This window comes from Schistosoma haematobium, chromosome 6, assembly GCF_000699445.3.
Source record: "Schistosoma haematobium chromosome 6, whole genome shotgun sequence".
In the NCBI taxonomy this organism is placed as follows: Eukaryota; Metazoa; Platyhelminthes; class Trematoda; order Strigeidida; family Schistosomatidae; genus Schistosoma; species Schistosoma haematobium.
This window is the reverse complement of record NC_067201.1, coordinates 811,748-833,773: the sequence shown is the minus strand read 5'-3', so window position 1 is coordinate 833,773 and position 22,026 is coordinate 811,748. Positions and strand designations below refer to the sequence as shown.

General features: G+C 34.5%; 1 protein-coding gene across 2 annotated transcripts in view; it reads right to left on the bottom strand.

Moving 5' to 3' along the window:
- The window catches only part of MS3_00008268 (uncharacterized protein), a gene marked incomplete at its 5' end in the record, with an annotated part of 40,664 nt that overhangs the window by 16,018 nt on the left and 2,620 nt on the right, over positions 1-22,026 (bottom strand). For both annotated transcript variants that reach the window (XM_051216626.1, XM_012943654.3), the window contains one exon: positions 1,547-1,705. In XM_051216626.1, coding sequence (XP_051065216.1) covers positions 1,547-1,691 — 145 coding nt within the window. The remainder of the gene's footprint in view (positions 1-1,546; positions 1,706-22,026) is intronic.

Here is a 22,026-nt window from a genome sequence, read left to right as displayed (position 1 = left end):
TTGAATTCTTCATGTGACCTAAGTTACCGGTTGTAGTGTCGGTTATTATGTTAAACGCATATAATTTATTCTAGCTTCCGGACAAGCCAACCTGTTCATTCCACTTGGGTTACATTTTGATCTTATTAATTATTCACTTATCAACCATAATTGTTCTTATGTAAGCGTATGTGTGTACACTTCTTATCCCATTCATTACATGTCTGTAGCTTAATTTTGTGTAACTATAAATATTGATTAACGCTTGATTAGATGGAGTTGGCTCATGAGGTTTCTCCACTGCGCGTTGTTTCGCTTCTTTCTATTCCATTCGCTTCATATACAAAATATATGTATTCAAAAGTCCATTCTCATCATTTGACTTATTTGATTCCTTTATAGACTAACGCGATTAAAGTCGATGATTATATACGAGGATAGGCGATAACAAACATTCATACGATCTACATGGAGTCAGATCTCGTACCACTAATGTGGAGAGCCCGTCAACAAACATTGTCCGATCTAAATGATGACAAAATAAAGGGCCCCAGTAAACGGTCAGACTTATGTGGACACGTGACAGTTGTCAATACTGTCATTCAGGTTTCTAGAATACAGTCTGCTAAGCAGTCTTAATTTTCTCTCTATATGTAGTTGAATAGTTAGATGTTTAAGTAGATGTCTTGTAAATGGCTTGTAGCGTCGAATATATCAAACCCCGCCTGGAGCCCCCTGGGGCCACTTACGGTCCCAAACCTGGACAAAGGAGGGGGGTTGAGCATGGGGATAGCGACCCCATTCTGCAGAAAACTAACTAGCTAAAAATACACCAACCAGAAAGAGTAATCCAAACCATTTAAACTGTGCCCTGGAAGTTAGAAGATCTTCATTTAGAAGAACTATGACGCCTCATGGTAAAAGCCGAGTCACGAAGTTGATGCCCATTCTGAAAACCAGAACAACCACTGATTTAGGTACATGGGATACCGGGATAGTCACCCAAATTATTGCTGCACTACATATTATGGATAGTTTTGAAATGGTTAACTATGAAATATAACAAAACAATATAACATAAACCCTGATAAATGGTGACAAATATTAGAAGGTTTGAATTAGTCATAGGACAAAACCAATATCCTAGTCCTCATTATCAACCATGGGAGGCAAAACCCGACTCACATGTCCTGATCGTGCCTCCTGGATAGTGGAACTAAAATAAGCAGTAACCCGAGTGGTAGAGATCAAGCTAATCACCGATACCCACAAACTGATTACGAAACCGATAAAGAATCACAGCACAATTACTCCTGAATCGAAGAACGACAAACAATTCACAAAAGTGGTACATGGAATATACGGTGTTGCTCTCTACGAAGCAAAATACAATCGATTACAAAAACAGCTATTCTAACTTCGATAGTTTTGCCGTGCTTTGATGTGGCCTATTTCTCTACAGAAGGGTCTATTAGGTTTCAACAACTTGTTCGACTGGAAGACGGGGGTTGGGAGTTGGGAACTAGTAATCATCATTCAAAACATGGAAATTGAATGTTTAACTTACTTTTTGATCTTCTAAATAATCGATGCCAAAAACTTGTATACATCATGGATTCATTTAATTTTGTATTTGAATCATTTACTTTTGGATTATCACTTATAATGGTACTTTGTTGTTGTGTTAACGATTCAGAATGATCTGAATTCATGAGATGACTATTTACTATAATGAATAAAAAGATGAAATAAATAATGATTATGAATGAACTAAAGAAAGAATTAGTGATTAATATTGACTATTATATCAAGAAGGTTAGATTCTGAATATACCGTATATCACTTGAAGTACTCGAACTCTAGAACCCTTCGAAGTCGAAAAATGAGAAGATGGAAGATAAGTGAAAGGAATGTCATTTTAAACAGTGTCAAATATGTTACAAAACTGTTAGGTATTTATAGATTGTTTTTTTCTTTAGTAAAGACGAAATCACTATTATAGTCCTCCAATCCTTATGCAGGAGGAGGGTTTATTAGTATTTGTTCAATTGGGAAGCTAAACGCTGAGATTCTGGAATATTCTTTCACGAAATGACTGGATGAAATGTCTTTGGTTCTTTCTGAGCTTTTTAGAGTTTCCTTGAATTCATCTATGGGTCGTCCTCATTTTTAACAAAATGAATTAACTTATAAGATACAGAATAAAGTATCTTGTATGTTGATATGTCATCTCTTAGCCTACACATTCTATATCCATGTGATGTATGAACTAGTAAAACCACAGTAAAATATCAGTCACAAAAATAATAAAGTACAAATATGAACTATGCAATATCTTTAACTGTAATACTGGATAATGCTAATCTGAACCTCACGGAGAGTATTAGTCACCCTTAAGTTTGCAAATACTCCATACTGGCAACTGTCAAGAAACCTAGGATCATGGATACTTATTAATTATTGACCCGGATCGGCAAAACAACAGCAGCATATCTATAATTGAAGAACATATAGAACTCAAAACAACTCTCTGCCAATCAACACCAAAGTCAAAATTTTCAATACTAATGTCAAGACAGTTCTACTGTATTGGGCGAAAACCTAGAGAACTATGAAAGCCATCATCCAGAACATACAAGTGTTTATTAACATTCGTCTACGCAAAATACTTCGGATCCGTTAGCCAGACAGTATTAGCAACAACTTACTATGGGAGAAAACAAATCAGATTTCAGCGTAGGAAGAAATCGGAAAGAAGCGCTGAAAGTGGATAGGACACACATTGAGGAGACCACACAACTGCGCCACATAGCAAGCCATCACCTGGTATCTTCAAAGCCAAAGGAGAAAAGTAAGACCAAAGAACACATGGAGGCAGACATGAGAAGAATGAATAACAATTGGATAGAACTAGAAAGGTAGGTCCAGGATATAGTGAGTTAGAGAATGCTAGTCGGTGGCGTATACTCCATTCGGAATAACAGGCATAAATAATTAAGTAAGTAACTAACTAACTAAAATAAACTAGAATATAAGCAAATCTAATGACCATCGCAACATTACATTGATTTAAGTAGATATGAAGAAATCTTCAATAGACATGAGTTAGTACATCATTATTTATAATAACGATTCTATGTTAATTATCCTTTCAATAAAGATTGAGAAGTATAACTAATCTTAAAGTAATTTCACTGGTTGAAATCATGAGTCAATTGAAACTAGACCACCATGGAAAACCTGGAAGTACTGGACGGACGTTTCGTCCTAGTATGAGACTCCTCAGCAGTGCGCATCCACGATCCCGACCCCGCGAGATTCGAACTCAGGAATAATACACACTATTTGAATGTTTCAAGATACTACCTGACTAAATTATCAGGTTTATAAGAAAGCTGAGATGGTAAAAACTTTAGCATAAACATATTACAGTGAGGAATGTTACTTATGAGTAATTGGGTACTTAAAATACTGACATCTTCTTAATTCCAATGAAGTTTTATTGGTCAATACTTGTCGTTGAAGACTCTGAAGATCTTGTACAAATGTGTATTTTCTATTTTATGGTGTTTGTGTGTGTGTGATGTGGTCTGTTTGGTTTGTATATAAATTCAGTATGTTTGAAATAGATGATTCATATCATGGAGGTTGAGTTTGACGTTCTGGACTCTAACATGCAGTACTATACAGGATAAAAGACCATTAAAGACTCTAAACTGCTCGTACGAGTTTTATACGTGATTGATTCGGTCGATAAATCACTGTACTCTAATTAACGATATCATTACCTAACCTATTAATAGGGCACAAGAGCAAGACTATAATTTATAAACGAACCAATTAGGTATAAGTAAACTCATCCATTTGGCTAAATACAGTTTTACTATTTTAGTTTATGTCAGATCGTAATGAAAACCACAAATCTAATTCCTAACCATTAACCATCAACTGTAAATCCTTATTCTAATTCTCCACACTGGTTAATAACCCTCATTTTGTCTTCGTCAGTTGGGTGGACACTTTCAACATCACTCTAATGTCACTCAAAGATTGTCCATAAATTCTAATCTCAATGCCACAAATGATAATAATTTGAATGTACATTATAAACTTCAACAATAATCACATACAATAGATAATTACATCAAATTGAATTAGGATTAACAACAGAAGATCAAATAGCTAGTAGTACAGTAATTGACACAAATACGAGAGAGAGAGAGAGAGAGAGCAAAAAAGAGAGGGAGTGAGCAAGCCAGCGAGCGAGCGAGAAAGAGAGAGAAACACCATTGGAAATAACATTCAGTTTCTATCCAAATTATAACTTAAAGGAATTCATCAAGTTCATATCACATCTCCTGACGGTGACCTTAACTATGAAAGATCTTTGTATTTTATTATTCTCTTCATTAATTTAAGGTCGAGGAAAGAAAAGAAACATTTTTATGCAAATTAAACAATCATAATTATTCTCTATGTAAATATATTTGGTAAAATTCTATAATAAAGTGAATTATCTCTGTATTCTTGTTTAACTTTAGCGTTGACATTCTTTTAGAGATGATACTTTCAAAATCTAAATGTCTAGGAGTTGAACTTCTACCGAGAGATTCACTTGTTGATTTAGAATATACCGATGACATAGTTCTATTTGGTGAAAACCCTGACAAAATACAGACCCTTCTGACTACTCTAAGCAACAATGCAAGCATGTTCGGGATGCGATTCTCCCTCTCAAAATACAAAATGTTGCTTCATGATTGGGTTGCATCGACACCCGAACTAATGATCGAGAGTAAAGTAGTTGGGCGCTTCACTTATCTGGGAAGTCTCACCAGCCCTTGTGGTCTGGTGTGTGACGAAATCGTAGCACGGATATAGAAGGGTCGACTAGCTTTCGCCAACTCGCGTCATTTGTGGCGTAGGCGAGATATCCGTCTACCAAACAAAGGACGGGTTTACTGTGTAGCAGTTCGTTCCGTCCTACTTTATGGCAGTGAAACATGGCCCGTAAGAGTAGAGAATATCCGTAGGTTACTAGTATTCGATCATAGGTGTCTTCGAAATATTGCTCGTATATCGTGGGACCATCGAGTAAGTAATGCAGTTGTTAGGAAACGGGTGCTAAGTAAGGATGGCAAGTCGATTGATGAAGTGGTGAAACTTCGCTCCGTTCTATCTTCTTCACTTCATTTGCTGCGATCCTCCGATTGTCTGCTCCGATCAACAATTGTATGAAATATAAATATTCAAACATCCATTCTCATATTTAATTTATTTGGTTCCATTATTCGTCAACGCGAGTTAAGTCGATAATAATATACGAGGATTGACGATATATATATTTTGACAACATTCATACGATATAACTAGAGTCCGAACCTGGGCCATAAAATCATTTTATAATAATTGTATACACCATCAAATTCCTACTGTAATGCAACCATTCTATTGAAGCCACTTATTGTTTTGCATCGATTCAATTTACATTGATAAATAAGCTCAAATGTGAATAGTGATAATTATAAGTATAATATTCACTTCATAGTTGAATCTTCCGGTTGATGTTTAGGACTGCGATTGATCAGTCACTTATTTGCATATGTTCATACTGTGCGTATTGCCTTGATATTGCCTTAAATCACAAGCATTTTAAGCAAAGATGGATAGTGGTTAGCAGTGGAATCAAGAAACTGATCAATTACAGTCCTAATCATCAGTGGGAAGATTGAAGAAAACAATACCAAGTGAATCTAAAACTTCACCACATTGCATAAGCAAGTGGCCATGAGGGCACAATACCTAAGAGGATAAAACGATGGCGTTTGAAGCGAAAGGTACTGGGTTTGAGTCACAGAGTAAACATCTACTCTGAGATGTAGGTACATCCGGCTGATAAGTTCCCAATGGAACGAAACGCGCGTCCTGAATTGCAATGCTACCCACTATTCATTTTCGCTTATCAGTATAATAATTCACTATCTAACATTATGAAATGAAAATAGATTTCAGTATGTATAAGATAGAATTAGGAATTAATTAAAATATCTAAACATCAATTTGTTTGTCTTAATATATAACAATAGAAACATCGGTGTAGAGTAGTGGAGAATGTTTAGTTTGTAGCTGAGATCATGATAGATGAATGAATGTTAGACCACTATTGAAAACCTGGAACCACTAGACGGTGGTTTCTTTCTAGTGTCTGACTCTTCTTTAGTTCCCATCCACCATCCGATATGCAGGATTCAAACTCAATATCGTAGATTAGTTGAAGTTAGACAATAACACCATTTGATGATGACTCATTAGTTTACAGGTTAAGTAATCACATGCAAAACAGAAAGTCCTAGGTTCGAAACTTACTAAAGAGTTTTATACTAGAACAAAACGACCATCCAATGTTTTCAAGTTTTCAATGATGATCTAACATATATCCACCATTTATGATCTTAATCAATAGAACCATTTTAATGAATACCATTGGTCATTGTATAGTTTACTTTGAGTATAAAACAAAACAAAAAGAAAAAGAAGAAGAAGAAGAAGAAGAAGAAGAATTCCTTTTTAAACATGGACTGAAAGAATATGGTCATCTCTTTTGTTTTAACACATTCTAATGACCCTTATCATTGAATAGTTCAAAAGAATTCAGTTTTAAAAAGAAAAAAAAGGAAAAAAGAGAAAAAGGAGAGAAAAGAAAAGAAAGAAAAGAAGTACTTTTTTTTTAAAATTGAATTATCACTAATTTCATTAAAACAAATAAATATTGATATTAGTGAATTGAAAAGTAATTGAAAAGATGATCAAGGTAAATAAGAAGAAGAATAACTTGAAGGTATTACCCTTGGAAACAAATAAAAAGTTCCAATAAGTTAGATGAACTAAATGAATGAGTTCAATGAACTAGTCTTTATGGTTGCTTTTATAGGCAACTATTGAGAAACTATAATACACCAAACACGAATACCAATCTCAACAATAATCAGTAACAGTTCATAAGCACTACTCATAACTACGATTTGTTAGTAGATAAGAAAGGTCAACTAGACTCATTCACATGAAACTCATTGTGAAACACTCTTAATCCAATGTTCGAATGAGTGAGAGTTGGCTTGAGCTGTGTGATGAGGATGGATAACATTTGATTTTCTTTGTGTGTGTGTGTATGTGCACGTGATTTGTCTGGAGTGGATTAGTTTTTGAGATCAGACGTCTTGCACCCAATACATTCGACCACAATACTGTTATCCAATTGATATTAGCCCCATGTGTAAAGCTGTCAACCAAAACCAAGGTCAGAATTTTTAATACAAATGTCAACAACTACGAAAGCCATCATCCAGAAGGTACAAGTGTTTATTAACAGTTGTCTAGGCAAAATACTTCGGATCTGTTGGTCAGACACTATCAATAACAACCAACTATGGGAGAGAACAAACCAGATTGTAGAGGGGGAAGAAATCAGGAAGAAGTGCTGGAAGTAGATGTAACACATATCAAGGAAAGCACCCAACTGCGTCACAAGGCAGGACCTCACATTAAGCCGAGAAATGGAGATAGACATGAGAAGTATGAATAACAAATGGATGGAACTAGAAAAAAAGGCTCAGAAAAGAGTGGGTTGGAAAATGCAGGTCGGCGGACTATGCTCCACTGGGAGTAACAGGTGTAAGTAAGTAAGTACGTGTAGGACTGGCAAAGAAAACTTGGATTCTTGGTCGATAGTTCTTACCAAGCAACAAATGAAATGAGAAGTTATTGATTATTTAAGATCTATTTGAATAGCTGAATGTTTTTTATGTGCATAATTACAACAATAAATCTTTGATAGGAATAAGAACAAGTGTATTACTTAATTGATTGACCATGTATCTGTTGAGGGTGTTAGATCCCCAGAATTCATTTGGTAAATGTCATATTTTCGTAATTTTTATTTTGGAAATTTTAATTTCTTGTATTCGAGCCAAATGTACCCACATTAACACCATTGGATACAGACCGGCTCAGTGGTCTATAGAGATTAAGCGCTCGCGCACGAGACTAACAGGTAGGTCCTAGGTTCGAATCTCGCGAGGCGGGATCGTGGATGTGCACTGCTGAGGAGTTCTACAATAGAACGAAACGGCCGTCCAATGCTTACAGGTTTACCATGGTGATCTGGTTTCAATTGACTCATGATCTCAACTGTTAAGATTACTATAATATCCACAAAAAAACCCTTCTGATATTGATTATTCGATTATTCATTGAAATTATCACTAATGTTTTTCATAATGACCATTATTATGAGTATTACCATTACTATCATTATTATTACCACTACTATTGTAATAACTATTATCAATATCATTTTTGTAAGCAATAATAGATAGTGGCTAGCAGTGGGATCCAGCACACGCGTTTCGTCCTATTTGAGACTCGTCAGCTGGATGTACCTGCATCTGAGTTGATGTTCACTCTGAGACTAGAATCCAGTACCATTCGCTTCAAATACCATCGCGTTATCCACTCAGCTACTGAGTTTTGATAGCCATTTACTTGTGCAACGGGGTGAATTTAAATCCACTTAGTATTGTTTGGGTTGAAGTTTAAGACTGCATTTGATCAGTCTGTTATTGGCATATGTGCATACTGTGCGTATTGCCTTGATGTTGCCTTAATTCACAAGCTTTTTGCTATTATTGCTACTATTATTATCACCATTATTATTATTAATCTACTTTTAATAAAACGTGTAAATGAAATGATTATGACTATTAAGGCAAATCATTAAATCTATGTAAGTATTGACTGAGCAATGCTGACTGATGTAAGGGATAGTTGGAAAAAAGTTGGCCATATGTGGCATCAATCCTTGAAGTCACAAACTTCTAGTCTGAGCCATGTTAATAGACACAGACTAATTGGTTGAGGTCCGCGTGACTATCGTAATGAATAGTTGAAGACTCTTGATGAGATGGCTCAGAATCGATCACAATGACGTCGGTGTATACACTCTCTGTCTTCTCTTAAACTGTGTGATTAAAATTGATCTATACCTTTTTTATGATTCTTTCTTCCTGTACTGTATTCTTATATGAAATCTTTCTTTTATATATTACTACCATTGAATTAATTACATCTATGAATTCGTTGTTCATCTTGTTGTGCTAATGAGGTATGGCAACTTGGACCGATGCATAAATATGCCTGGTCCTACGTTGTAGCTGACTGACTGACTGACTGACGGATGAATTGATTATAGACAGATAAACCATTCCATATTTTGTCGAAGCCTAATAAGTTCACACCTAGAAGTGTCTAGACAATGTGCATTCCGATTATAATTCAATACGTTCAACTTTACATTCAGAATCTTTTGTAAAAAAAACAACATCAATTTGGCTGATGTATATATATGCCTGGTCGTACATTGTAGCTGACTGACTGACTGACTGACTAAAGTATTGACTACAAATATTTATATTCATTATTGTGTTGTTATTACTACTGATAATCCTATTGTTAGTGAGATGGTGGAGAAAATTTCTAGCTCAGTTAGATGATTCTGATGGAGTTTTGTTCTCTGAGTTAAATAGTTTGATGGTGGAGCTTTCATTGTTCTCCTGATTGACATCATCATTAAAAACTTCAATTAGAAGTGAATTATTCGAATTTGACAAGTTTAAAGTCAACAAGAATCAATCAAACATTGAGGTGTACAGAAGAAGCTGTGAACCACATGTGGAGAAATTTGAACCCTTTACTTCTATCTGAAGTTTGTACTGATGATGTCATACCGAAGAATGATGAAAGCTCCACGATTAAACCATTCAGCTCAGAGAATAAAACTTCATCAAAATATTGAATTCTAAAGAAAATTTTACTATTACACTTAGATTTGATTGATAAATCGTTTATATTAAACCCTATTCATCACAATAAATAATTTTTAGAAAATGGCATGTAGATTATAAGAAGACAGTTAGATTAGACCATAGATTGTTGTTGTTGTTGTTGTTGTTGTCGTTGTCAGGAACAGAACTCTTCAAAGGAACTACGAAGTTCTCTTCACGTTCTAATTGATGATATAAGTAATATAGATAAGGGGGAATTGAAATGAAGTTAAACGTGAAAATCTAATTAGGTCAATCATGTTAACAGGTTAATTATTCCAGACAATTATTAGTTAGCTTATATGGGTTGAATGACAACTAAAGCCCAACGCCGTTAACTGAATGAATAAATGAATAATCTGATTTCAAGCATCAATGACTATAAGATAGAAGGGCGAAACAATGATGAACAATGATGGACGAACCAATCAGATTTACGATAAAAGATCTTGAATTTTGGTGCGAAATTCACTCATTCATTTGGTTAAATAGAGTTTTTACATTAAAGCTGATGTCAGTTCATGATAAAAACACTAAATCGTATTCCTAACCCTAACTATCAACTGTTAATATTCATTCTATTTCCTCACACAAATTTATAACCCTCATTTAGCCGTAGGATGAAGGTGAACCTTCTCAAGGTCTCTTTAGCGTCCCTCAAAGATCGTCTCACCGATAGAAGATATAGACTTTTGTTTAGTAAAATGAAATCTAAGTCTCCAACTTCTTATCAAATACCTTCAATCAGCTTGTAGTGTCAGTCACTATGTTAAGCACATATAACTAATTCTAGTTTCGAGACAGGCCAATTTATCCATTCTACTTGAGTCATATTTTGATCTTATTCATTATTCACTTATCAATCTTAACTGTTCTTATATGAGCATATATGTGTGTATCCTTCTTATCCTATTCATCACATATCTGTAACTTATTTTCGTTTGGTTATAAATGTTGATTAACTCTTGGCTAAACGGAATTGACCTACATGCCTTCTCCAATACGCATCCTTTCCTTTTGCTTCATTAGCTACGATCCTCTCTTATTGTCTGTTCCTATCAACCGTTCTACAAAATATACATATTCAAACATCCATTCTCATATTTGACTTATTCAATTCTGTTATTCATTAACATAAGTTAAGATGTCGATAACTATATACAAGGATAAACGACGACGTATACATTTCAATGATAATCATACAATCCGATAGAAGTTAGATCTCAAGCTACTAAAACTTAATCTTTCTACTTAAATTTGCTTCATAAGTAGTACATATTATTTCAATAAATGAATTAGCTGTCTAATGTTATCTTTAATCAGAGAAATACATTTTCTTTTTTTTTTAAAAAAATAGAAGGATATGAAGACTGACTTGATCATGTTCAATTGAACGCGATCAACCAAAGATCTTGATTGACTTAGATTGAGTATTCATTTGTAACATTTAGAATGATCTAAATGAAACTTTCAAAATTGACGTTGTTTTAAGAACTGAAATTCACGTTAGGTCTCTTCATAATCCTATACATATTACCAAGGTTACAATAGTCATCTTCAAAGGATAAGCTAAGAATACTGATGAGTTATTAAAACGGAAACGATTCTGATCCAGTTTCGTTTTATGTTATAGCTAAATTTCAATCAGCTTTCATTGATCATGTAAAACTGTTTGTTTTTCATCTTTCTATTTTACTATATTCAACCAGACATTTCCTGAAAATCTACATATGTATTAGTAGTTAGGTGATTTGAGGTTGTTTTTATTACTGTTTAACATTACCCCCCAAAATGCCCTGGCACGGCTGAGGGTGGGAAGAGTTAGCTCTCCATTTTGAAATGCTCAAACAAGGCCAACTACTGTCATAGAAATCCTACTCACTGCCTTCTTGCGGCGAAGGTATTGTTTACAAAATTGACAAAACGAAAAGCGAATGTCCTGCTCTTTAACCGGGTTAGTGGATACGGAGAATCCATCTAAGTTAGTTTAAAAACCCTGATTCCAAACCACTGGTGAACATGGATTTCAGTATCCTGAAGGAACAAATGACATATGAATCTATTGTCGATCATCAGCTATCATGTAACCGTATGTCCCGATGTTGCTCCAGTGCCTTACAGATTAGACCTTTAGGTCGAAGGCTTCGGGTGTGGCTCCCTAAGAAAACAACCTGCTTCAGTTTGGAAACCTAGCCAGTATCACAGCCTACATACAAATCAATTGACTTGTGTGGCACCTATGTATTCGATGCCTCTTTGTACCAATATTTATGTGTCCAAATAAGTAAATAAATAAATGTGTAACATTGAAAAAAGGATTATCTCAAACCAGACAATATTCGATAGTAGTTTTAACTCATTAGTGCTTATTATTTCATTAAAGATTGAATCAAATTCTTTTCATTCTCACGAGGAGCATGTTACTCATTTAACTAAATGAATCGAGTTCCTGTAATAAACCCTTCAGTTTTCATTGAGAAACATGAAATGATTATCATACTCAATAGTGAATTGAATAAACTTGGATATATATGAATTCTTCTCATTAAACAGTATTGTAGTAGATATGAAACTGAAATATTTTAAATTTGATACCTTATACAATAACAAATCTTGAATACAGAATTTCATAATGTAATTTATCTTAGATAGTTCGTATTTCTTATAACGTTTCGTAACTTAATGTAAGCTACTTCTTTAGAATAAATAAATTACTGACATTAAATAATAAAAAATAAACTTGGAAGCACTGGATGGCCTTTTCGCCCTATTACGAGACTCCTCAGCAGTGAGCATCCATGATCCGGCTCGCGGGATTCGAACCCAGAACCTCCAGTCTTGCTTAACTTATTTGACCACTGAGCTGGCATCCAACGGTGTTAATGTCTAACCTCAACCAATCCACGAAATCGCGCTACCATTTTCCGTTGTCTGAGGTAGATACTCGTCTCTACCCGACACGGAATAACTCCACTGGTTATGGCGGGATCGTGGATGTGCATTGTTGAGGAGTCCCACAATAGGACGAAACGGCTGTCTAATGCTTCCAGCTTTTCAATTATGGTCTAACACCAATCGGTTCAAGATCTCAATCAATCACTTAATAATCTCCACAACCTCATACTGACAAAATAAACTATTAAGTTCAAGTATATTAATGTTCTATTAACAAGTTAGTAACTATTTACATTCAGTAGCTTTATTTTCTGTAAGTGAAGGTGTTGTGTGATCTACTTATATCCACATAAGTAGTATATAATAATAGTCAGGAATAGAGAATGTATTTCAATAGAAGATCGAGAAGGAAAGGATGGGAACAGAAAGCAATTACTATGAAAATGCACGAACAATGAAATCTAACACAATGGATTGATATTTACAAATGACCTATTTACGGTATGATTCTCAGATTTTATTAAGCCGTTCTTTAATTTTGTGCTCTAACATATTGGGTTGCCTCATTCATGTTCTTATTCACTAAAAAGGTACTAGGATCAATTCAATCATGTGTACATCAATATTAAGATCCAAATATATGTAACTGATGACTCCTTAAATGGGATAAAAGTCAAATTATGGATTATAATTTATCCATCATAAGATGATAATCGGCGAGACTCTAATTTATGGACGACCTTTGAACGAATCTTAAGTGACCATGAGAAATAATAGCCAATCAGCAAACAGTAAGTATACAGTGAAAACATATTATGCAAAACCATGAACATAAAATGGATACACTTCTTATACATGGATAAATAACTATTCAAGGTTAGAAATCAGATCGGTTGTTCTCAAATCGTAATGCATGCAGTGGAGGAAATCATCCATATGGCTGCAGAATAGTCGGAATCTGGAGTCATGATAAAGTCTCAAAAACTCTTTCAGCCTAGTCCACATAGCTTCAATATTGTTTGTGTGCACTCCAGTTGTTGAGTACACAAAATGCTACACGTGGATAACGACACGATGCAAATAACCAAGCCTATGTAGGAGTCCGTACGTTCTCTAATCACCCGTATATATTGTAGTACCTGGCTGCAGCCAGTGTTACTGGTGCTTTTATTATCCAGTTCACAATAGTTGTCATAATTCATCCTAGTTATGAACTATATATGGTGTTTTCATCATGAATTGACATCAGGTATAATGCCGAAACTCTATTTAACCAAATGAATGAACGACTTTCATGGAAAATCCAACATCTATTATCTTATACCTGATTAATTCGTCCACTTATTATAGTCTCACTGTTTTATTTGTTATAGCCGCTCAATTATCATGTTTTGTACAAAATTCCCTGTGAACCGATTGTACGTTAGCCTTAAGCACTGAAGTTGGCACCGTCACCTTGAAATCTCTAACCGGCTACTGATTGACTCCTTCATAAATTACAGTCTCGCCTGATAATCTTATTCATTCTATTCATAATGAATGTGTTATTTCTATAACCCAGATACATAATAAGTTCAGTCGGTTTACACCCATAAAATTTCTTTCTTTCTTTCTTTCTTTTTCTTTTTTTTTTGTTGTTGTTGTTGTTGATTAATTGAAAAACGGAAAAACAAACAATAAACTGATTTATTGATTTAGATTAAAATCAATATTGAAATGTTTAAAAAAAATAAATTAAACTCATAAGAATATACATATCCATAAATTTCACCATAGTTGCCATGGTGATTAATGTAGACAAAGTTAAGGGGGAAAATGCTTTTTTTTAAATTGAATTTATGTTTTGCATGATAATATTGATTATTGAAAAACTTTTATGATCTTTAAAAGATTAATATAATGTAATAAAGTCTTTATAAGTACTATCTATACTACAGTGATATAATCTAAATGGTCAGATATAAAGTGAAGTGTTTCGTTGAAGATTAAAGCATTTGAATTAAGGATTATGAAAGAAAATTGCATAATTGAATTGACCATGAAGATTGATTAAAGCTAAACAATCATTGAAAACTTGGGAGTATTAAATGACCGTTTCGTCCCAATATGGGACTCCTCAGCGGTTTCGCGCAAGTGCCTAACCATTATACCACTGAGTCTGCTGGTATCTAATAATGTTAATGTATAACTTCAATTAATCCACGATATTACGCGATCATCTGGGATGAAACAGACTTTCAGTGCTTCCATGTTTTCAATAATTGTCTAACACTGATTAGTTCATGATCTCAATTGTACTGAAAATATCATTCTGTCTGTTATCCAGATTCAAATATCTTGATATTGTTATTATTATCGTTATCATTATTAGCGTAACATCATTATTATTCTTCCAAATACATGACTCCTTTATTTTATTTTGTTTAACAATCCTAAATTCACATTGCCCTAAACCTGGACACTTTTCGGATTGTTAGTATGAATTATTGATTATTTACTGTGTAAAGTAAACAAGTTGGTATCATTCAGTATAAGCAATAACAATTTCTCCATAATGAATGCCCTGGTGCGGCTGAGAGTGACGAGAGTTAGCTCTCCAACTCGAAAAACTCTCACATGGCCACGTGCATATAACCACTGCCAAGGAAATCCTACTCATTGCTTTCTCGCAGCGCTGGTGTTGTTTACGAGAAGCGAATGTCCGGCACTTTAACCGGATTGTTAGATGTATTGCATCCACCTAGGTTAGTTGGAAAATCTCGATTCCAAACCAATAGTGCATATGGGCTCCAGCATCCTGAAGGAAAAAATGATATATGAACCTATTATTGGTCACCGGCTATCAAGTAACTATATCTCCTAACGTTGCTCCGGTGCTTTACAGATTAGACCTTTAGGTTGAAGGCTCTGCGTGTTCTAAAGTATGACATAACTTTGTAATATGAGTTGGATCAATTTTGAACCAGGTTAAATCGAATTTTTATGATTATTGTAAATCGATTGGAAATACAATTAAAAGCAAGATTATAATTTTTGAACAAACCAATCACGTATAAGAGAGCAGATCTTGGATTTTGGCGCGAAATTCATTCATTCATTTGCCTAAATGTACTTTTGGCAGTATAGCTAATGTCAGTTCTTGATGAAAAATTCAAATCTAATTCCTAACCTTAACCATCATCTGTTAATTATCATTCGAATTCCTCACACCAATTTATAACCCTCATTTGATCTTAGGTAGGCACTCTCAAGGTCCCTTTAGCATCAGTCAAATGTCGTCCATAAATTATAATCTCATCAGTTTTCTAACCATTTTCCAAAAACAGAATTCTGACAAAGCGAAGTGTTTAATTTACAGAAAATGTCCATCAAATGACCGTTATCATACTATCATATTACATATACATATCTTTGGTATTGTGATATGTACTACTGATGTCGACAGATATATATATAAGTAGTATGTGTATCATTAATTGAAATTGAAATGTCTAGCGGTAGAAATTTAAGAAAATCAAAGAAATAAGAACGAGACACAAAGAATAATTAATATGGAACAGTGAAGTCTGATAAGATTGATTGACATTTTTCACTAATGAAGTATTTACTCTATGATTCTTAGATTATACCTAAGGTGTTCTATATTGTAATTATTAATGGAATTTTGTTTACTAAATGTAACTATACTACTATTCAAACAGCTTCAGACGTGTAGAGTTCACAACATACAACATTAAGGTATATTATCTGCATTGTATACCATTCAAAGAAAATACACATATTTATAGTTGAATTTAAAGAGATGCCTTGGGTATAACCGAAAGCAAGAACATCTAAGATATGATTTACATCTTCAGCAAAGGTTGATATGGTGTGTTCTTCGACCTTTCTCTTTACACTTTTCCTTCAGGAGTCCAGGTTTGATCATGCTTCGTGATGCAGTTTGATAATTTCTTCAATGTATGTCCTGTCTACTTCCATCATCTTTTCCTAATCTCCTCCTCATCTCGAAGGTAGTCTATTTTCTCCCACAATAGGCTGTTGCTGATGATATCTGACCAACGGACATCTATTTACACATAATTGTGTCCTTTAGATCATGGTTGAAGTAGTTCTCTACCTGCTCTTATTTTTTTCTTCTAGTGGTTGACTGGATTATGAAGACCTCGACATCTGGAAGGAAGCACAAAACACAATAGATAGCTCGGAATCACCTAGATGATTCAGAATTCTCAGATGATCTAGATTTTCTATCGCATACATACCAATAAATGCAGATGAAGACAACTAGTGTGGCAGCAGCTGCTGCATCAGTAGACATCAAAATATACAAAGGAAAAAGCAGGATCCTCAAATACAACACGGAGAACACCAACACAATCATACATGATGGAGAAACTGTGGAAGAGTTGGAAACATTCACGTACCTGGGCAGCATCATCGATGAACAAGAAAGATCCAATAAAAACGTAAATTTGAGAATTAACAAAGCAAAAACAGCATTCCTACAGTTGAACAACTTATGGAAGTCAAAACGACTGTCAACCAATATCAACATCGCAATCTTCAATAAGAATGTAAAGACAGTTCTGCGGTACGGAGCTGAAACGTGGAGAACTACTACGACCATGAGCAAAAAGACACAATTATTTGTAAATAGATGTCTGTTGGTTAGATATCATCAACAACATCCTGCTGTGGGAGAAAATAGACTACCTTCGAGATGAGGAGGAGATTAGAAAGAGATGATGGAAGTGGATAGGGCAAACATTGAAGAAATCATCAAACTGCATCACGAAGCGAAACCAAACCTGGACTCCTGAAGGAAAAGTGTCAAGAGAGAAGCCGAAGAACATACTTCATCGGGAATTAGAAACAGATATGAAAAGGATAAATAGCAGATTGAAACAAGTGGGAAGGCTTGTCCATGACAGAGTTGAATGGAGAATGCTAGTGAGCAGCCTATGCTCTTCCATGAGTGGTAACGGGCGTAAGTCAGTAAATAATTCAACGGTTGTAATTCAGTATAAAGAAACTACACACAAAACTTCACATACTTTCATTTCATATTCGGTTGAAAACTAATTTGAAATACTGACTTTATATTAAATAAATCGTTTAGTAACTTCGTATTTCTACTTTTTTGTAACCATTTGACTTGTAAGATTCACTTGATGTTTAAGACTTGAAATTGATCGGTCTCTTATTGACATATGTACATACTGTGCGGATTGCCTGCATATTGCCTTAATTCACAAGCATCATATACAAAAATGGATACTGGCTAGCAGTGGAATCCATGACTCAATATCTATGCAGTTAACACGATAGCACTCAACCGTACAGTACTGAGTTCGAGTCCTAAAGCGAATATTAACTTTAAGATGTAGGTACATTCAGTTGATAAGTCTTATATAGAATGAAACATGCATCCAAATCGGATTCTATTAATATCCCCCTATCGATTATTATTTACATCTAACTTGTATTTCATTCAATGAATGAATAAACTGTAGATCGATTTATTGATTAAATCAATCCGGGTTGTTTTTTTCTTTTTATTTTGTTTTCCTTTTTTTTTCTAAACTTTTATCAATTTTATTGATCATTTTCATCATCAATAGAAAAACTTTTTTTCTCTGTTTTTTTCTTTTCTTTTGTCTTTTTTTTTGTTTTTTTTCTTGTTTATTCTACATTTAAGGTCAATATTACCACTTTTTTTAAAAAGATCAAGTCAATGAATGTCTTGTAGTGTGTGTATGTGTGTGCTACTGATATCGACAGATATCAGGATATCAACCCATTGTCCTAATTGTCAGTCTCGTGCGCGAATGCTTAACCTCTAGACCACTGAGCCGGCAGGTATCCAATAGTGTTCATGTTTAACTTCAACTAATCCACGAAATTGAGCGACATATCCACAATTTGACAATCATAAGTTACTATTTCACAACTAACGTGGTTGAATTCCACTGGTCACTGCTTCTCATTAGAACTCCAAGAAATACCTCTTGAAGCCAAACACTAGTGAGCATATGTTGATTAGTATCAGAAGGAGTTTTGTGGATATTATAGTAATTTTTAATGATTGAGATTATGAGTCAATTGTGTCTGGATCATCATGAAAAACGTAGAAGCACTGAACGGCCGTTTCGTCCTATTGTGATACTCCTCAGCAATGCACATGAATCGTAACTTCTTTCACATCATTATATAAACAATAATAATTAAGACCCATTACAAAATGTAGACTAGTACACTCTCTTTCTCTTTATCTCACTCACTCTATAGTCATATTTGTCAGTATTAGATTATAAAGTGTGTTGACGTGATATTGATTATTAAGATCATGAATTGATCCATGTTAAGAGTTCTCTATGTATTAAGATGAATTCATTGTTGAATGTTTTCAGTTTGTTTGTCAATGATGATCTAACATGGATCCATTCAAGATCTTAATTAAATTTGTTTGTTTTTTTTTAAAAAAAAGAAGATTATTGTTTCATATTTATTGATTTATTGTTGATATTGTAATATGATCAAGGAATGAATAAACAATAGTAAATGATTGACATAAAATGAAATGGACTAATGATTAATTGGAACTATTCAGTTATTTAGATTGTTAGTTAGTCATAGTTACCATATTCAAATGTAAAGATGATGAAGATTTTAGTATCCTAAGACACATTTGTTAACTATGCCTGTAGCTCTTCTATAGTTACTGCCGGTCCCAAGCTCGGATAAAGGAGGAGGGTTGGGCATGGGGTTAAGGACCCTATCCTATAGAAAACTAACTTGCTAAAAGACGCTAACCAGAAAAAATAGTTCAAACCATTTAAACTCTGCCCTAGAAGTTAGAAGGTCTCCATCTATAGAAGAACTATGACGCCCATACTAGGATGAAACAGCCGTTCAGTGCTTTCAGGTATTCGATAGTGTTTTAACAATGATCCATTCATGATCTCCATAACCTTATACTGATAATTTAAGAAATGTTCCTACTTAATACAACAGGTTCCTCAAATAGAAGCAGATACAAAAAGGATGGATAACAAGTGGAAGGAGCTCGAAAGGATTGCCCAGGACAGGGTTAGATGGAGAATGCTAGTGAGCGGCCTATGCTTTTTCACGAGGAGTAACAGGCATAAGTAGGTCAGTAAGTAAGACACATTTGTTATACATTACAAACCATGTAAAGAAAAAAGATATCTCTAATGGTACAAGATACAGTTCAACTAATAATCTATTTATTATTGGAAGGGATTTTGTGGAGATTTTAGTCATTTCAATAGTTGAGATCATGAGTCAGTTGAAGCTAGACTACCAATGAAAAACCTGGAAGTACGGGATGGCCTTTTCATCCTATTGTAGAACTTCTCAGGAGTGCGCATCCACGATCCAACCTCACGAGATTCGAACCCAGAACCTATCAGTCTCGCGCGCGAGCGATTAATCATTAGACCACTAAGCCGGTCGACATCCAACGGTATTAATGTCTAACTTCAACCAATCCACGAAAATGCGCCACCGTACAGGTTTTCCATGGTAGTCTAGCTTCAATTGATTCATAATTTCATATATTTATTAGCCTATTCAAATATCTGGGCTATCTGCTCCTATCATCTGGATATTTCAATAAGTTATCTGTTTTCTTGCTTATTTTAACAGAATAATATGCTTAAGAGTCGCATAACCTATTCAACTACGCTTCTGAAAAGTGTACAACCTTTCGTTGTACAATTTACAAAAGAACCCAATGAGAGACATTGTGGTAGCTGGCAATATGTATTGAAAAGAATGAATATGATTCAGATGTCGATTATTGAACTGTTAACACCTAACTGGCAATCACTCAACTATGTTATCGCCAGGATCGATCAAAATATATAAAACAGAAACTTGTTGAAATACTTTGTGCTGAAAATTCTATATTCTACCAAAACTATAATACTGAATAAAGCCACAAATAATAATAATAATAAAGTGTTTTTGATGAAGTTTTGTTGTCTGAGCTGGATGGTTTGACCGTGGAGCTTTCATCGTTCTTCTGAACGACATCATCAGCACAAACTTCTATCTGAAGTTTGAAAGCTCCACGACCAAACTATCCAGCTCAGAGAACAAAACTCCATCAAAATCATCCACCTGAGCTACAAATCTTCTCCACCATCTCAGTAAAAAAGTGTTTACACAATAAATAAGCTTTACTAAACAATACTGTATAATGCTTTGTACTGTAGTGGAACTGAGCAATCTTTTTATTTAAGTATAAAGACTACTACTATATTATAATTGATTGACAAATTAAAGGCATTGAATTACGAAACATTCTCTCTTAGATATCCACTGCAAAGTATTAAATGTTGTAATTAAAATTAGTTCCTACAAGTGGAATGTTTTTCAAACACCAGTGATTGTAATGTTTGTCAGACAATATCCAGATTCAATGACTATAGCTTATAATATGATGGGATCATTTAAACCTGAACTAAAACTAATTTCACCTTAATGATTTCATACTTTGAAGTACTTCAACCATGTAAGGTGAAACACTTATTGACAATACTACAGTATATGGTAGAGACTGATAAGTCCTAGGTTCGAATCTCGTAAGGTGGGATCGTGGATGCGCACTGCTGAGGAGTCCCACAATAGGATGAATTGGCCGTCCAGTGCTTCCAGGTTTTCCATGGTAATCCAGCCTCAATTAAAATTACAATAATATCCATAAAAACGCCTTCTGATGTAGCGCCGCTGGATGTCATCTCACTGGTCTACAGGTTAAGTGCTCGCGCTCAAGACCGATACGTCCTGGGTTGAAATCTCGCGAGGCGGGATCATGGATTTGCATTGATGAGGAGTCTCACAATAGGACGAAACGACCACATAAAAAGCATAGTTGACCAGATGCGATTTTATGAAACAATGTTTACCTTAAACAGTGTAGATACAGCTTACTAATAGATACTAGATAACATAGAAACCAGATTAAGCACAATCTACTAAACATTCTCATTTAATGGATACATAGATTTATGAAAACTACAAGAATTTAAGCGGTGAGAAGAAGAAGAAGAAGAAGAAGAAGAAGAGAAAGTAGACCTTATGTTTGACTAAATTATAACAATTTTTATTTCAATCTGTTATAACTTGTAGCCATGTGATCTTATTATTCTATAACGTAATGATACTGCTAATTAGAGAACTATGATTTATCGACCGGATCAATAATGAATAAAACTCGTACGAGCAGTTTAGTGTTTATACTGGT